The following is a 12,974-nucleotide window of genomic DNA, read 5'->3' on the forward strand; positions in this document are numbered from 1 at the left end:
AGTTGAACCTGTAGCAATACTTTACAACCCATAATTGTCTTATTATAAATTTTTAATTCTTATTTTGATATTTGTTTAATTATTTTAATATGGATTCATAATTAACACATATAATTATATAATATGAATGAAAGTCATGATTAACCTAATTGCAGACATTTATAAACAAGTGCATCTCACACATATTGTATAAAATAGTTGATGACATATTGCCCAAACTGTATTTATAAAGCTTCTATTTTTCCGTAAAAATAGAAGCTCTCAAAAGCATTCATTTTGGAAGTCATCATTGTCACACTTAGAATAGCAAAACTGCTCAAGACATTTTAGTTTGTCCCTTATGAGAAATAAATTACAAAAAAGGAATATAACACATTTTCCAGATACTAGTATCCAGTTTGGATGAAAATGCATTTGTTTGGTAGTTACTGAATATTGAACATGGAAATTCTATTTCTTTTTAGCAGCATTATATGTTTTTTTTAATCATTTCAATAGTAGAATTGCAAAATGTTTGTTATGGTGAAGGCTGTGTGGTGGACCAATGATTTGCTCTCTCATTCCACAGCAAGAATCTGGTTGTTATATTCGACTCCCCTTACATGTGAGGTTAATTGATGACCCTAAATTGCCCGAGGTGTGAATGTGAGTGTGGGTGTGTGGTTGTCTGTGTTGGACTGATAGCCTGTTCAGGGTGTATCCTGCTGTGACGGCTGGATGGCTTGATGGATGACTTGATGGATGGATGGATGGATAAGAAGATGCTATCAGTATCCCTTTTGGGTGAGGACCCACATAATTTGCACCTTTGTGTCAAGTTGTAGAGTGGATCGTCTCCAGTTGGAAGGTTCGATCCCCATCTAACAATATTGAGCAAGACACTGAATCCCAAACTGCTCCCAGCAGACTGAGCATCTGGTATGGATCATTGATATGTGAATCTGAGCATGAATGGATGAATGTGACTAAGTGAAAAGTGCTCTGTAGGCGGGTTGTTAAATCAGTGGAAAAAGCTGCATAAGTGACGTTAATTTGCCATTTTACTATAGTCACATATTACATTAAAATCACATAGATTGCTGCAGCATTGGCTTGTTTTTTTTATTTATTTTTTTTTTATATAGTTTTAAAAGAAGTATTGTGACATTGTGGTTATGATGACCATATAAGGTGATTATTATCTGCGGCACATTAATGTTTCTGAGATTTCTTGGGGGGGCTGAATCCTGATTTTTCATGTGATCAGGAGGTACTTTGTATGAAATAATCAATTTTACCATATTTATTTAGTGCCTTGCTTTAACCCCGCGATCCTCCCTCTTTGATTGTGAAAGGCTTGAGCCGGAGCCTGACTTCCGGCTGAAACATCACCGGAGTCGGTCTCACCGCTTCCTGCTGCATCCGCTGCCTTCCTGCCCAGCTACATCGGCCGACTCCATCCCAACTCCGTGTCAGACGATGCACTGAGGGTGGGTTTCAACAAAGACCACCCGCTATGCAGTGCTGGTGCTCGCAGCGCGACCTGTAGCGACCTGCTGGGTTGGAGAGACCGAGCGCGGAGCGGCGACAGCGGCGAGAGCAGACCGACAGGAGGCCACGGTTCCCCCGCACACACACACACATCACCACGGCCTTGATGGTGATGTATGCAAGGAAACCAACAAGAGTCAGCGATGGGTAAATCCAGCTCACGCATTTTACTTTAAGAACTTAATCCAGAGGGGTTGTTTTAATATTTAATTTTTTCGGTTTTGGCGTTAGCTCGGAGCTGTTAGCATCCAGCTAACTGCTTTCAGGGAGTTCGCGTCAGGTTCCGGATCCTTCTCCGAGCTAACGCAGCGTTAGCTGATTAACACGGATAACGTCAACATTGCATGCAAATTCGTTATAAATATTCAAGGTTTACAAGGAAGATGCTCCTCTGTCGGTAACAGTTTGTTCGAAAAACAGCTGTTACTGATAGGATAGCATAGTGAGCTAACGAAGCTAGCTGAACATGTTAGCTCGCTAATTATGCTCCACATAAAGTAGATTTGAGGTGTAAATTGATTGCAGCTTGTAAATTACAGTCTTGGCCGTCTCTAATGTTTGTTTTGTTTGTTTCAACAGGTGCAACGACAGAAGGGATTCACAATCCTATCAGGTACCAGCCATTTGTGTTTATTGTCCACTGACGTAGATATTAATCAATAAAAATCCAACTCAAGTTTTCACAACCTACCATTTGTTACCTCGGGAAAACCATCGAATTAACCAAATATATCTTTCTCATTCTTATAGCTACGCAGCGAAGATAGGTGTTTCCTGTTTGTAGTTCCTCTTCATATACACATTGTAATGGTTCCTCACAAGATTTTGCGTGATGGTAGTCATAGTCAAAGATAAAAGAAGATCAGACATCTATAAGCATGGCTACTCGAGACATGGAACAAAAATCACCATAGTTATTTTGAGAGATATTTGAGGTTTATTAGGGAACTTATAGGATTTGGTTGGCCGCCACAGTCTTGGTTGTTGATGGGATCGACAGATGTGGCATCGACGTAACTTCAGTATTGACCACTGTGAGGTGATCTTACGGTTTAAATCATGTTATGTAATCCTAGATGTACACTTATGAACTGCAAAAAGGCTCTGAATGGCCTCTTAACAGTCTTAATTCATGGCATCAGAACATGTCGAAAGCTATTTAATTTCTAGTCGCAGACTCAGATTTTGGAAAAGTCTTCGAGATGTGTAACTAGAATCCTTTCAAATTATTCCTCATCATTCTTGTGGTGGGTATTTTACAAAAACTGAAGAGCTGAGTTATAGAGCAGACACTGAAGCAGTTTGTGGCCACAGCTGCTCCTGGCTTTTTCAAAACAAAAACTTTGCAATATGAAACCTTTCCAACCAGCGAGGACCGCAAGCCTTCGGCAGTCTGATCCTGGTAACGTCATTGTTAAATTTCTGAATGACTTCCTCTGCTTTGCCGGTACTGAAGAGAGATTAGCTACTGTGAGCTGACACAAACTCTATGATTCGTCACTGTTTACATTAGCCAGTAGTTCCTGTATCAGATTATAAAAGATGAACAGTTCTGCTCACGTTTGAATTTACAGACAAGATTGTCAGCTTGTTATACAAATGATGAATGTTGTCATCAGGAAAACTGTTTACTCAGCTGGTGGTTTTAAGGATGAGATTACCAGTCTGGCAGCACCGTTGGGGTGCAAAAAAAAAAATTCTATCTCCTGTAGGAAAGGCGTTTCTTTTGGAGTGTGCATTTTATGACCCGGTCTACCACATGTCGTCCTATTCCAGACCCATAAATCTCAGCCAAAGAGCCAGTCCAGCAGCCTTCACCGCTACGACAAGGTGCGCGATGGCTCATCGGACCCCGCGCCCCCGTACAAGATGCTGCGGCGCTCCGACGAGAGTCCCGTCAGCAGACCCGGAGACGGCACGGGACACGGCAAGCCGAAAACCTCTCATGCAGTTAGAGGAAAAAACGGTGAGCCTGGCTCCGGTGACAACCAGAGGCTTCTCAAACAGGCTGCGGGCAAAATGCTCGGTCAACAATGGTCCCCAAACTCCTTTCGTATACAAATATACACTCCTAGTGACTTACTTTTATAGAAGAAAAGGCTTGTTGGACACAAGGTGAAGGTGGGACAAAAGATTTAATGGTGACAAATGTAAATAATATTCACCAGGAATAATAAAGTGCAGGGTGGTGTTTCTGTGTTTTGCAGCTGCGTCCGTCCCTCATGACTTAGCCGGCTGCTGAGCATTGTGCATTTGCACTTGCATGATGAATGTTTCTGTTGCAGGGACCAGCGGCTCCCCACAGGAGAACTCTCACAACAACAGCTCCCACCCTGGCGCTGACTCGCATGCTACTCAGAACAAGCCTGCAGACAGGGTAAGATGCCGCCTGCACTCGTATGGTAATCTCCCTTCTATTTCATGACCGACAAATTAGGGGTGGAATAAAAACTGTTGCAATGATTACATTTTTAACCCATTACATTGATATTCAAAGAGCCACAGTGTACCGGGGGTTGATGATGCATCACGTTGAGTGTGGAGGACTCTGGTTTGAATCCCAGTGGGAATCGAAATGACCTGCTGTGGCAGCACTTGTGGAACAACAACACTGGCTAACCGTGTCATAGTGGTTCTTAAACTTCTTTAGTTGAGCAAGAAAATAATCAACGTGTTGTTTTTTTTCTAACCCAAATCTGAGTTTGTCTATTCTCTTCCTGAAGCGCCTTCTGGTTTTCTTTTATCCCTGTGATACACTTCAAAAAGTTTCAAATCACTCTGTCATTATCTCTCTCTGTTGTCTGACTGTGAAACATTAGTTCCACCCTGCATTTTCTTACGGTCTGTTATTGAAAAGAATTGCTGAATTTAAGAGGTATTCCAGTTGAGACAAGAAGGCATTCACTTTTTTTTCCCCCCACCAAGAATATTTTCAGATGTTTTAGGCCAGGAGTCGGTAACTGATTTTCCCAAACGGCCCCATGAAAGATTAGCAGTACTATTGATGGCCGAGACATAAGGTGATATGTATTTTGCTCAATAAGTATTATCCCTTGACAAGACGCTTTACATATGAGCTAGTCTTTCTCTGTGACACGTTTTGTCAGTGTTTCCCCAAACTGTTTATAAATCATTTTTCAACTTCAATAAGGTACTAGACCCAACCATATATGTAATAATGGCCAATTAAGTGGAAAATGTGATCATTTTTGAAATAAAACCAATGATAACTTTCCAGAATTACATGCATCATCTATGTTAATTTTCATGTGACTCAGGATTTCGCAATGGCACCCTGAGAGCTGGAGAAGCAGAGATAAAGGGCCACATGAAGTCCAGATCTGTTTTAGACGAGACAATGTGATACAGTAATTAGAACTGCTCCTACTCGTTCCAACCTGCACCGGAAATAGGTGAAAGTGGGTGAGCAATCGTGGTATTTTTGCCTCTTCGGCAGATTCCATCACTTGGCAGTTTTGGCAAAACTGGCGCGTCGTCCAATCCTTTTGAAAAAGAACCTGAAAACCACCCGCACAGGCCAGGTCCCTGTTTTATGGCTTCACTGTTGTCGTCGGCTGCCTCCAACATTTTTGCATTTTTGCTGGCTGGTCCTCTGTTACGGTGTCGTCACCGTCGTCACACACGTTCACCAACTGTTTGTGTGAAAGGGGGAGGTGCCACATTAAACAAAACAGCTGCAATGTGTTACAACCCTAAAGGGCTTTGCACACAATGATTCCACTTTGTTTTTTTTCGAATTGATTGAATCAAACTATTGAAAGCTGCTTTTCTCTTCCTCTACCTCTCTTAAACTAGAGGCATGCTAACCAAAAATGACTGTGAGCACCAACAAACTGACAGTGTTGCTTCAAGATAAAGCTGTGACTCCTCACAGCTTTAAGAGGAATGTCAACACTGTTAGGAGCTGGGGAAAGGTGCAGGAGTTTCTGAAACTGACAAGGATTTGACCCAGACAATGTGCTGTGTTGGTCTTTGTAGCTCACAAGAAGGAAATGGCAGCAGGTCGGGCTCATGCGCTGACTTCACATGCTTCCCACGTCTGTTTTCAAACCCTCCACTACCCTCTCGCTGTGACACCATGTGGCCCTATATTTGATGTTGACAAACTAAATATAGTGTTTTGTTTGGCAATATCGCGTACAAAATATCAACAGTTTCTTCTTCAATTAGAGACCTGCAAATATAGGTTACAATAAGGTTTAAAATAAGAAAAAAATACAACAAATATGTAGAAAAGAGCAAATAGAAGCTAGGATTGCATGTCAATAGTCTGGTGGTGATGGTTAGGGTTAGGTTACTGCTTGAACCAGGTGGTGTTGTGAAAGCTTTATGCTGCTGTGTCCATCAGAGTCCAGGATTTAAATTTTGATCATTTATGATAATTCTGCTCTGTATTTTATATCTGGACGTCGGTTATTTTCATTGTCAGCACTTTGCAAATTAGCGTGTCTTTAAATGCTTTAGAGTGTGACGCTGCGAGATATTTGGGTATTGGGCTCAGACGCATCTGCCAACAGATACTTTGTGATTGTGCAAAAAATCCTAATCACGATTATTTTGGGCAATATTGAAATCACGATTATTTACAGGATTATGTATTTGAATTTGGAACAGCATTTATTGAACATGTTTTAAAAAAAGACTCCTGTGAAATATATAAAAAATAAACTCTTGTACTGCACTCAATCTTTTGAAAACAAGAAATAAATAAAACGCAATAAGAGATACTTTAATAAATTGGTCCAAAGTAACATTGTGGTGGTGTAGAGCCGATGAATCGGAGTTTGAGGCGGCGTGTTCAGCAAGGAGCTCCAAACTTTATTTTCCACTGAAACACACTTGTCAAATGCTTCTCTTTTCATCTCATCTCTCCAACAGAGTGCACATACAATGCAACAACAAAACTACTTCTGTTCGGAAACCCCGCCTCTCTACAAAATAAAGTTCCCCACCACCCCACAGTAACTGGGTGAATTGTGACCTTAACTGAACTTTATATTGCAGAGAGGCGGGGTTTCCGGTCGGTAGTATTTTGGTGTAACGCCGTGTGCGCTGCAGTTTCATGTTGGAGAGAGAGAGAGAAAAAGGGTTACTGAGAAGTGTGGATTAATGGAGAATAAAGTTTGGAGTTCCTTGCTGAACACGCAAGGAACACTGTTCGTCGGCTCTACAACATCATTGTTTTTCCTCGATTATATGAATTTGAGATCGTCTGGAGCCAAAATCTTAATCACCGTTAAAATTCGATTAATTGAGCAGCCCTAATACTTCATTCCACCTGTGTTTGATCCGCTCCAGGACCCAGCAGATGACTGGACAGAACACATTAGCTCCTCTGGGAAGAAGTACTACTACAACTGTAGAACTGAGGTCTCCCAGTGGGAAAAGCCTAAGGACCTGTTGGAGAGGTAGGGCCCGTGTCCACGCTGAAAGACCACTGAACTGTATTCTGAGCTGAATATCGCTCAAGGGAAACTAACCTCATATTTGCTGTGAGCGTTCCTTCTCTAAATCCGTTTGCTGTTGCTTCAGGGAACAAAGGCAGAAAGACTCAGTCAAGATGGCGCCAAACAGCTTCCCCAGGGACATGGACTACAGACAAGAGGCCTTGCAGGACAAAGCCTCAGCAAGTAAGCAAGACTTGATGTTATTATTATGTTGTTTGCTGCACAGAGAGAAAACGTCCAGTAGATTTATAAAGTACTCCAAGTACTTTAAATTACGTTGAGATCAAGTGCTAATTCTGTTTGATTCGTCTCCACAGAGGCCTCATCAGGGGACCAGTCCTCGGCATCCAACTGTGGCCATTCCTCGTCCTCTTCCAGTCAGAGCCTGAATTCCACTGCTGCTGCCGCCACTTTAGGCTCCGCCCCTTCCAACATGTCGTCGTCCTCCTCCTCTTCCTCCACGGGCCAGGTGCCTCCATCTGTCCAATCACCACTGCCGGCGCTGCTGCAAGACCCGGCCCTCCTCCATCAGCTCCTCCCGGCGCTGCAAGCGACGCTGCAGATGAACAACGGCAGCATGGACATGGCCAAACTCAACGAGGGTGAGGATGCAGAGTCATTTTTATACCAAGCTGCTTTGCTTTTAAATTAGTGTGCCACCTTTTGTTACAATTCAGTGTGAGCAACAAAATATGTAATGATCCTGTTATTAACAGCTATTAACAGTGTCTGACCTGAACACTCGCTTGATCATTTTTTCATTTATTCCATGTTATTTTGTGCTTGTTGTTGAACCAGTTGTTTGTGAAAAGAAAGAAAAAATCATGTATAAATGGATTGCTGTTGAAAGTTTGCATGACAATGTTTCAAGTGAAAATGCTTTGTTTTTGGGTCTTGGTTTCAAAAACGTTTCATTTACATGGGGATATTTTGAAAACCATGTCCATTTACACACAAACGACAAACACTGAAAACAATGTAGTTTTCATGTAGGGCCACTTGTGGGTGCGGTTGTTTATTTTTGTATTGGAACCACACGAACACATATGCCCAGACAACAATACTTCTAAGCCTTAAAAATGGAAATACATGGAGATTCATATGTGCAGACAATGAAATCGGATTACTATTCTGGGTGATTTCCAACTATAAATCTACCAAGTCCCAGTACAATATGAACTGACACTCTGGGGGTCGACATTGTTGTTATTGCACATGTGCAGAAGAACAATTTACTATGCTTGTGGTGTGCATTGTGGCAGCCCCCCCCATTTTCACGGGGACTGAGTTGGAGCATTTTCGTTTTTGTTTTCAGTAGCGCCAGGCACCGTTGTCTTGTTAATGGGGCCTTAACTTATTTGTGCACTTACCTGTTGTGTGTCCTTGTGTGCACTCACGTGTATGTTTGTGTTTGTTCATTCCCTCTTTCCTTCCTCCAGTCTTGGCAGCCGCTGTCACCCAAGCTTCCTTGCGGTCTGTGCTTCACAAGCTCCTCACTGCTGGACCTGCTTTCAACGTCACTGCTCTGCTCTCAGCTGCTCAGCACTCCAACCAAGGTACGCCGTCCTTTGCTCTTTGTCGCCATCTGCTAACACAACCTTGGTTTTTTTTTGTTGTTTTTTTAATATTGATTTCTTATTTTTTTTTAAGCTTTCCTATGCCCATCACATTCACACTACCTTGACACAAGGTTTAACCAGTGTCCTCATCCAGAAATCAATTTCTACAACAGGAGGTCAAAAAGAAATGTGTAAAAAAAATATGCTGTATCAGACATTTCTCATCAAAGCAATTCATACTTGTGGTAATTCATTTATTAAGTCTGAGACAAAGAAAAGACGTTCCATTTCCTTACACAAGCTGCTGAAGCTCCTTTATTTATTTCATTTATTTTTCAGGGTCCATGTGCAAAAACATTAATCTTAAAGAAAAGATGCTTCGTACCAGATTTAGCCGGAGCCAGTTACTGCTCGTAGCGAGAAATCGTGGGATGCATTGTTGAAAGTTAGCTACTTCAGGTGCAGCAAGTTATTCACATTGTTCTAATAAAAAAAAGGGGGAAAAAAGTCACTTTAGACAAACTCGCTGAACATAGGAGGCAACGGTCATTAACATTGAGATGAAATCATCTCATCTCACTTTCTCCGTTTTTAGCTCAACACTCCAGTCAGTCTCCCGTCTCTCTGATGTCAGACGCGTCGTCGCCCCGGCCGTACGTGTCACCGCGGAACGGCACGCCACAGAGCAACCAGAAATCCCTTGTTGTGGCGCACTCCAGCAGCATCACGTCCTCACAGAGCAGGGTAAGCCTCGGTAGTAAAAGTGACAAAAGACGACCTGGAAGAGGAGCAGATGTTGTCCTCTTCACTCGTGACTCATTCTCCTGATTCACCCTCTTTCCTGTGTTGTGTCCTGGCTCCCGTCGCCTTATTGCTGTGGCTTTTCCACCACACTCCCCTGTCTCTTATGTCACGTTTTCCCCTTTTCTTTTCTGCTTCTACTCTTCCCCTCTTCAGGGCAGCATGTCTTCAGGGAAACCAGGATCAGCCTCCGTGTCTCAGACCACAGAAAAGCGTCCAGAAGATCCCCGAACTCTGCAACAGAGGAGGTAGCTTTTAAGAGTGGAAGTTATTACAAAGCACAGAACAATGTTGTAACGTGTATCCTGGACTTTTCCTAGTTGGTTTTCTCTTTAATAGTCTTAGAATGAGCTGTTTGTGTTATTGTGTTTGGCGTTCATTAATGAAGCAAGAACTGGTTTGCTTTTTTGCTGTTCAGTAAATGCGCTAAACTTAATTGTTGTTTTTTTTTGTTTGATCGAACACATAATCTGTAGTCAGTCTGTGATTCACACAGTCTGCATCTACGCCAGGTTTTTGTTTGCACAGTAAATACACAGTTGTGTTTGTTCCAGCAGCCAGGAGCTTCTGAGCATGGGATCAAACAGATGCAGCGCTGCATTGCCCCTCGTCCCAGCCTCCAGCAGCAGCCAAACCCAGGCCGACGACCCCGGCTCTTTTACTCCCACCCTTGCAGCTCATTTTGATGAAAGCCTCATCAGACATATCCAAGGATGGCCTTCAGAGAACACTGAGAAACAGGTACGGTCCTCCACATTACAGAGCAATCTTGAGTACACTATGAGATGACTATTTAACAGGATCTGCCTGAAAGTATGAATTCTAATAAAAGTTTGTTTATTCTTTTGAGCACTAAAAAATGCTCAGCATTGAATATCACTAAGGCTCATCGGTCAAAAACGCATGAAACTGTCGTGGATATGTGCAAAGACACAGGGGAAGCCAGGTGTGAAACGATGGAGTATAAAAGCTGCTGTTGGAAGGGATCTTGCACTGTTGAAAAGTTTGATACTCTGTAGTTTGTACATTCACACCTACTTGTGCTGGTCTCGTGTGAATGCCACACCGCTGAGCACGACAACACAAGGGCGCCACGTTTCCCCCACAGTGCATCGTCTACATTGCTGCTCTTCTGACTTGATGATGGTTTCTGTGACAATGGTTGTTGGTATATTCCTTCACGTTTGATGAGGTGTAATTTGTTCCCAAAACAAGCCACAGTACCATAGCTCATTGGACGAGAAGATCTTCTCACAGTTGTGCAGTTATAATAGTTGCGAATCCCAGCTACGTTACTGCACCGTCCTCCGTCCATATACTCGGCAGTGTCGACCTCAAAACGGCAAGTTTGAAAGCACCAGTGATACTTGGCGTCTACGGTAGACGTAGAAGAGCTGCTGCTTCTTATTATTCATGAGGCTCTCACTCCTGTGAGTGCAATTCATCACCACAGCACCAGAAAGGGTACGCAATATTTTGGAATGCTGTTCAGCACCAGAACCACAGATTTCTGGGCGATCAATAAAAGGGGGACTTTGCAATACAAGTTAAACCTCCGTTTTTTTTTTAAGATGAACATCTGAGGTGAGTGAGGTTCGATTGAGCTAACATCACTGAACACTGGCGCTGTCGTTCCAGGCTGCTCGGTTACATGAGGACATCCACAACATGGGCAGTTTGTACATGTCTGAGATCTGCACAGAGATGAAAAACCTTCGCTCCCTGGTCCGCGTTTGTGAAATTCAAGCCACACTGAGGGAGCAGAGGTGAGGCAAATGGCTACATTTTGCGGCACGATCGTGTTCATGAAACACACGAGTGGACATGCGTTCATGTTGTACCTTGTCTGCAGGATCTTGTTTCTGAGGCAGCAGAGCAAAGAGCTGGACAAGCTGAAGAACCAGAACTCCTATATGGTATGAGGACCTGACCCCGGGAAAGGGGAAGTTGGGACGGTGGATTAGAAACATGGAGGGAAACGGAGAAAGACACAGACGACAAGCTGCTGCGGCCTGTTTGTTCTTGCTGTAAGAGCAACTGACAAGGTGAAGCGTCATCCTGAACACGCTTTTTTTTTTTGTTTGTTTTCATGGTTTTCTTTTATGAATTTATTTTCCAGTGTCCACCTCACAACTGGTTTTCGCTAAGTGAGATGTCAATCCGACAGTTCATCAGGGCGGACGCTTTCACCAAATGCACTCAGAGAAGCCTTCTTGGACCGTGAACCTGGGATTGTTTGTATCGTGTTGGGTTTAACTCATTTCTCTGGTGTGATTTGATGTGTAGCGAGCAGGAAGATTCACAGTAAGCTCAATCCATCTCAATATTGTGACAGTTTTTTTTTTTTTTTTTGGGTGGCGGAGGCATCAACATGCGCAATCACGCCACCAAACTAATGAAATGGGACTTTTTTTTTTCATGCATTGAAATCTGTGGATTGAATGGTAGTGATGTTACTGTTATTTTTTACTCACTATACTTGTCAGTGGTTTTACCATCCCATCGTGTCTTGAGGCTGGTTGGTCTTTTTCATGTTCATGAGATTAAAAAAAAGAAAAGACCTCCAGCTGGAATTCTCTGAAAATCCTTAATTGTGCTTCAGTCATTTCCCCCCTGTCGGCGGGAATCTGCGTTTTGGTTGCAGTCGTGCAGATTCACTGGGAAAGTTCTGGCTAGTTTTGTCAAGAGCACTTGGTAAATCCCCAAGCCATTTGAAAACTAAAATCCTACAATATTGGACCTAGATTGGCTGCTAGTACATCTGAGATATAATCACTTGTAGCCCTGGCATTTGTTTTATTTCTTCTGCTGTTTGTCTCTTTTTTTGTTGTTGATATTAATGTTTTGTTTCTTCCCCAAATCCAATTGGGTGAATATTTCATTCCTCTTTTTTTGCAGCTTTAGCAAGAGATTGTGTAAAAGAATAGAAGTGGCTGTACTCGCAGTCGCATAAAGCTAAATTATTGTTGCACATGATTGATTATGTCCTTGTAGTTGTGCGGGAAAAATTTGAAAGAAAGAAATTTATTTTTTTCTACAAGGAAACTTGTCTTTGGTTTTTGTTCCGCTGTCGTGGCTGCAGCCCGTTCTTCATCCGACTCGCCAGGTTTGGCTACTTTCCTTTTGTTTTTAAAGGCTTCCTCGTGATGAGAGGAGATACTTTTTCTACAGACATCACAAGGAGCTGCAGTCATTCACTCTAACACTTAATATAAAATCCTTTTTTTTTTTTTTTCTTTTTAATTTGGTCTCAGCTGTTCTTTTAGTTGACCTTGAATAGTTTTCACCAGAACTGATGTGCACACTTTTTTGGGGGAATGGGGTGGGTTGGGAACTGGTTTGGGGGCTTTGTATTCCATGAAATATGTGAATAAAATATTATACCACATTTTCTGCTTGACCTTTACACTGATTGTGAAGTTTAATCATTACATTTTTATGAACCGAAATGTCCAAAAATGAACCGAGAGAAATTGACATGCTTCTTTTTGGCCACAAGATGGGGACAAAGGACAAAGTTACTTCCAACCCTGAGCTTGTGCTTTTATGTTACTGCTTTTCAGTTTTATCAGTCGTCAGTTGCTGCTGGATCTAAGTAGATCAAGCGTTTTGAGTT

General features: G+C 42.4%; 1 protein-coding gene across 2 annotated transcripts; it reads left to right on the plus strand.

Annotated features, from left to right (window-relative positions):
• Window positions 1-1,400: 1,400 nt before the first annotated feature.
• Window positions 1,401-12,664, plus strand: LOC308135464 (WW domain-containing adapter protein with coiled-coil-like). 2 transcript variants are annotated; one of them, XM_080503472.1, is made up of 13 exons: window positions 1,401-1,677; window positions 2,110-2,143; window positions 3,307-3,496; window positions 3,816-3,907; window positions 6,850-6,959; window positions 7,084-7,181; window positions 7,316-7,600; window positions 8,438-8,554; window positions 9,153-9,301; window positions 9,515-9,606; window positions 9,913-10,099; window positions 10,997-11,124; window positions 11,211-12,664. In XM_080503472.1, the coding sequence occupies exons 1-13, from the start codon at window positions 1,637-1,639 to the stop codon at window positions 11,278-11,280; spliced, it is 1,593 nt and encodes a 530-aa protein (XP_080359598.1). In that variant the 5' UTR covers window positions 1,401-1,636; the 3' UTR covers window positions 11,281-12,664. The 2 variants fall into 2 exon arrangements, with proteins under 2 accessions (XP_080359598.1, XP_080359599.1); XM_080503473.1 differs by having other exon boundaries at window positions 9,916-10,099.
• The last annotated feature ends 310 nt before the right edge of the window (window positions 12,665-12,974 follow it).

The sequence above is a fragment of the Blennius ocellaris genome, assembly GCF_963422515.1.
Source record: "Blennius ocellaris genome assembly, chromosome: 10".
Classification (NCBI taxonomy): Eukaryota; Metazoa; Chordata; class Actinopteri; order Blenniiformes; family Blenniidae; genus Blennius; species Blennius ocellaris.

What these genes read in the sequence shown, in the direction of transcription:
- LOC308135464 (XM_080503472.1), top strand. Translation starts at nt 1,637, where the DNA reads ATGGTGATGTATGCAAGGAAACCAACAAGAGTCAGCGATGG. An exon ending in GCAGGACAAAGCCTCAGCAA is followed by an intron (nt 7,182 to 7,315) that starts GTAAGCAAGACT and finishes TCGTCTCCACAG; the next exon opens with AGGCCTCATCAGGGGACCAG. An exon ending in TGCTCAGCACTCCAACCAAG is followed by an intron (nt 8,555 to 9,152) that starts GTACGCCGTCCT and finishes CTCCGTTTTTAG; the next exon opens with CTCAACACTCCAGTCAGTCT.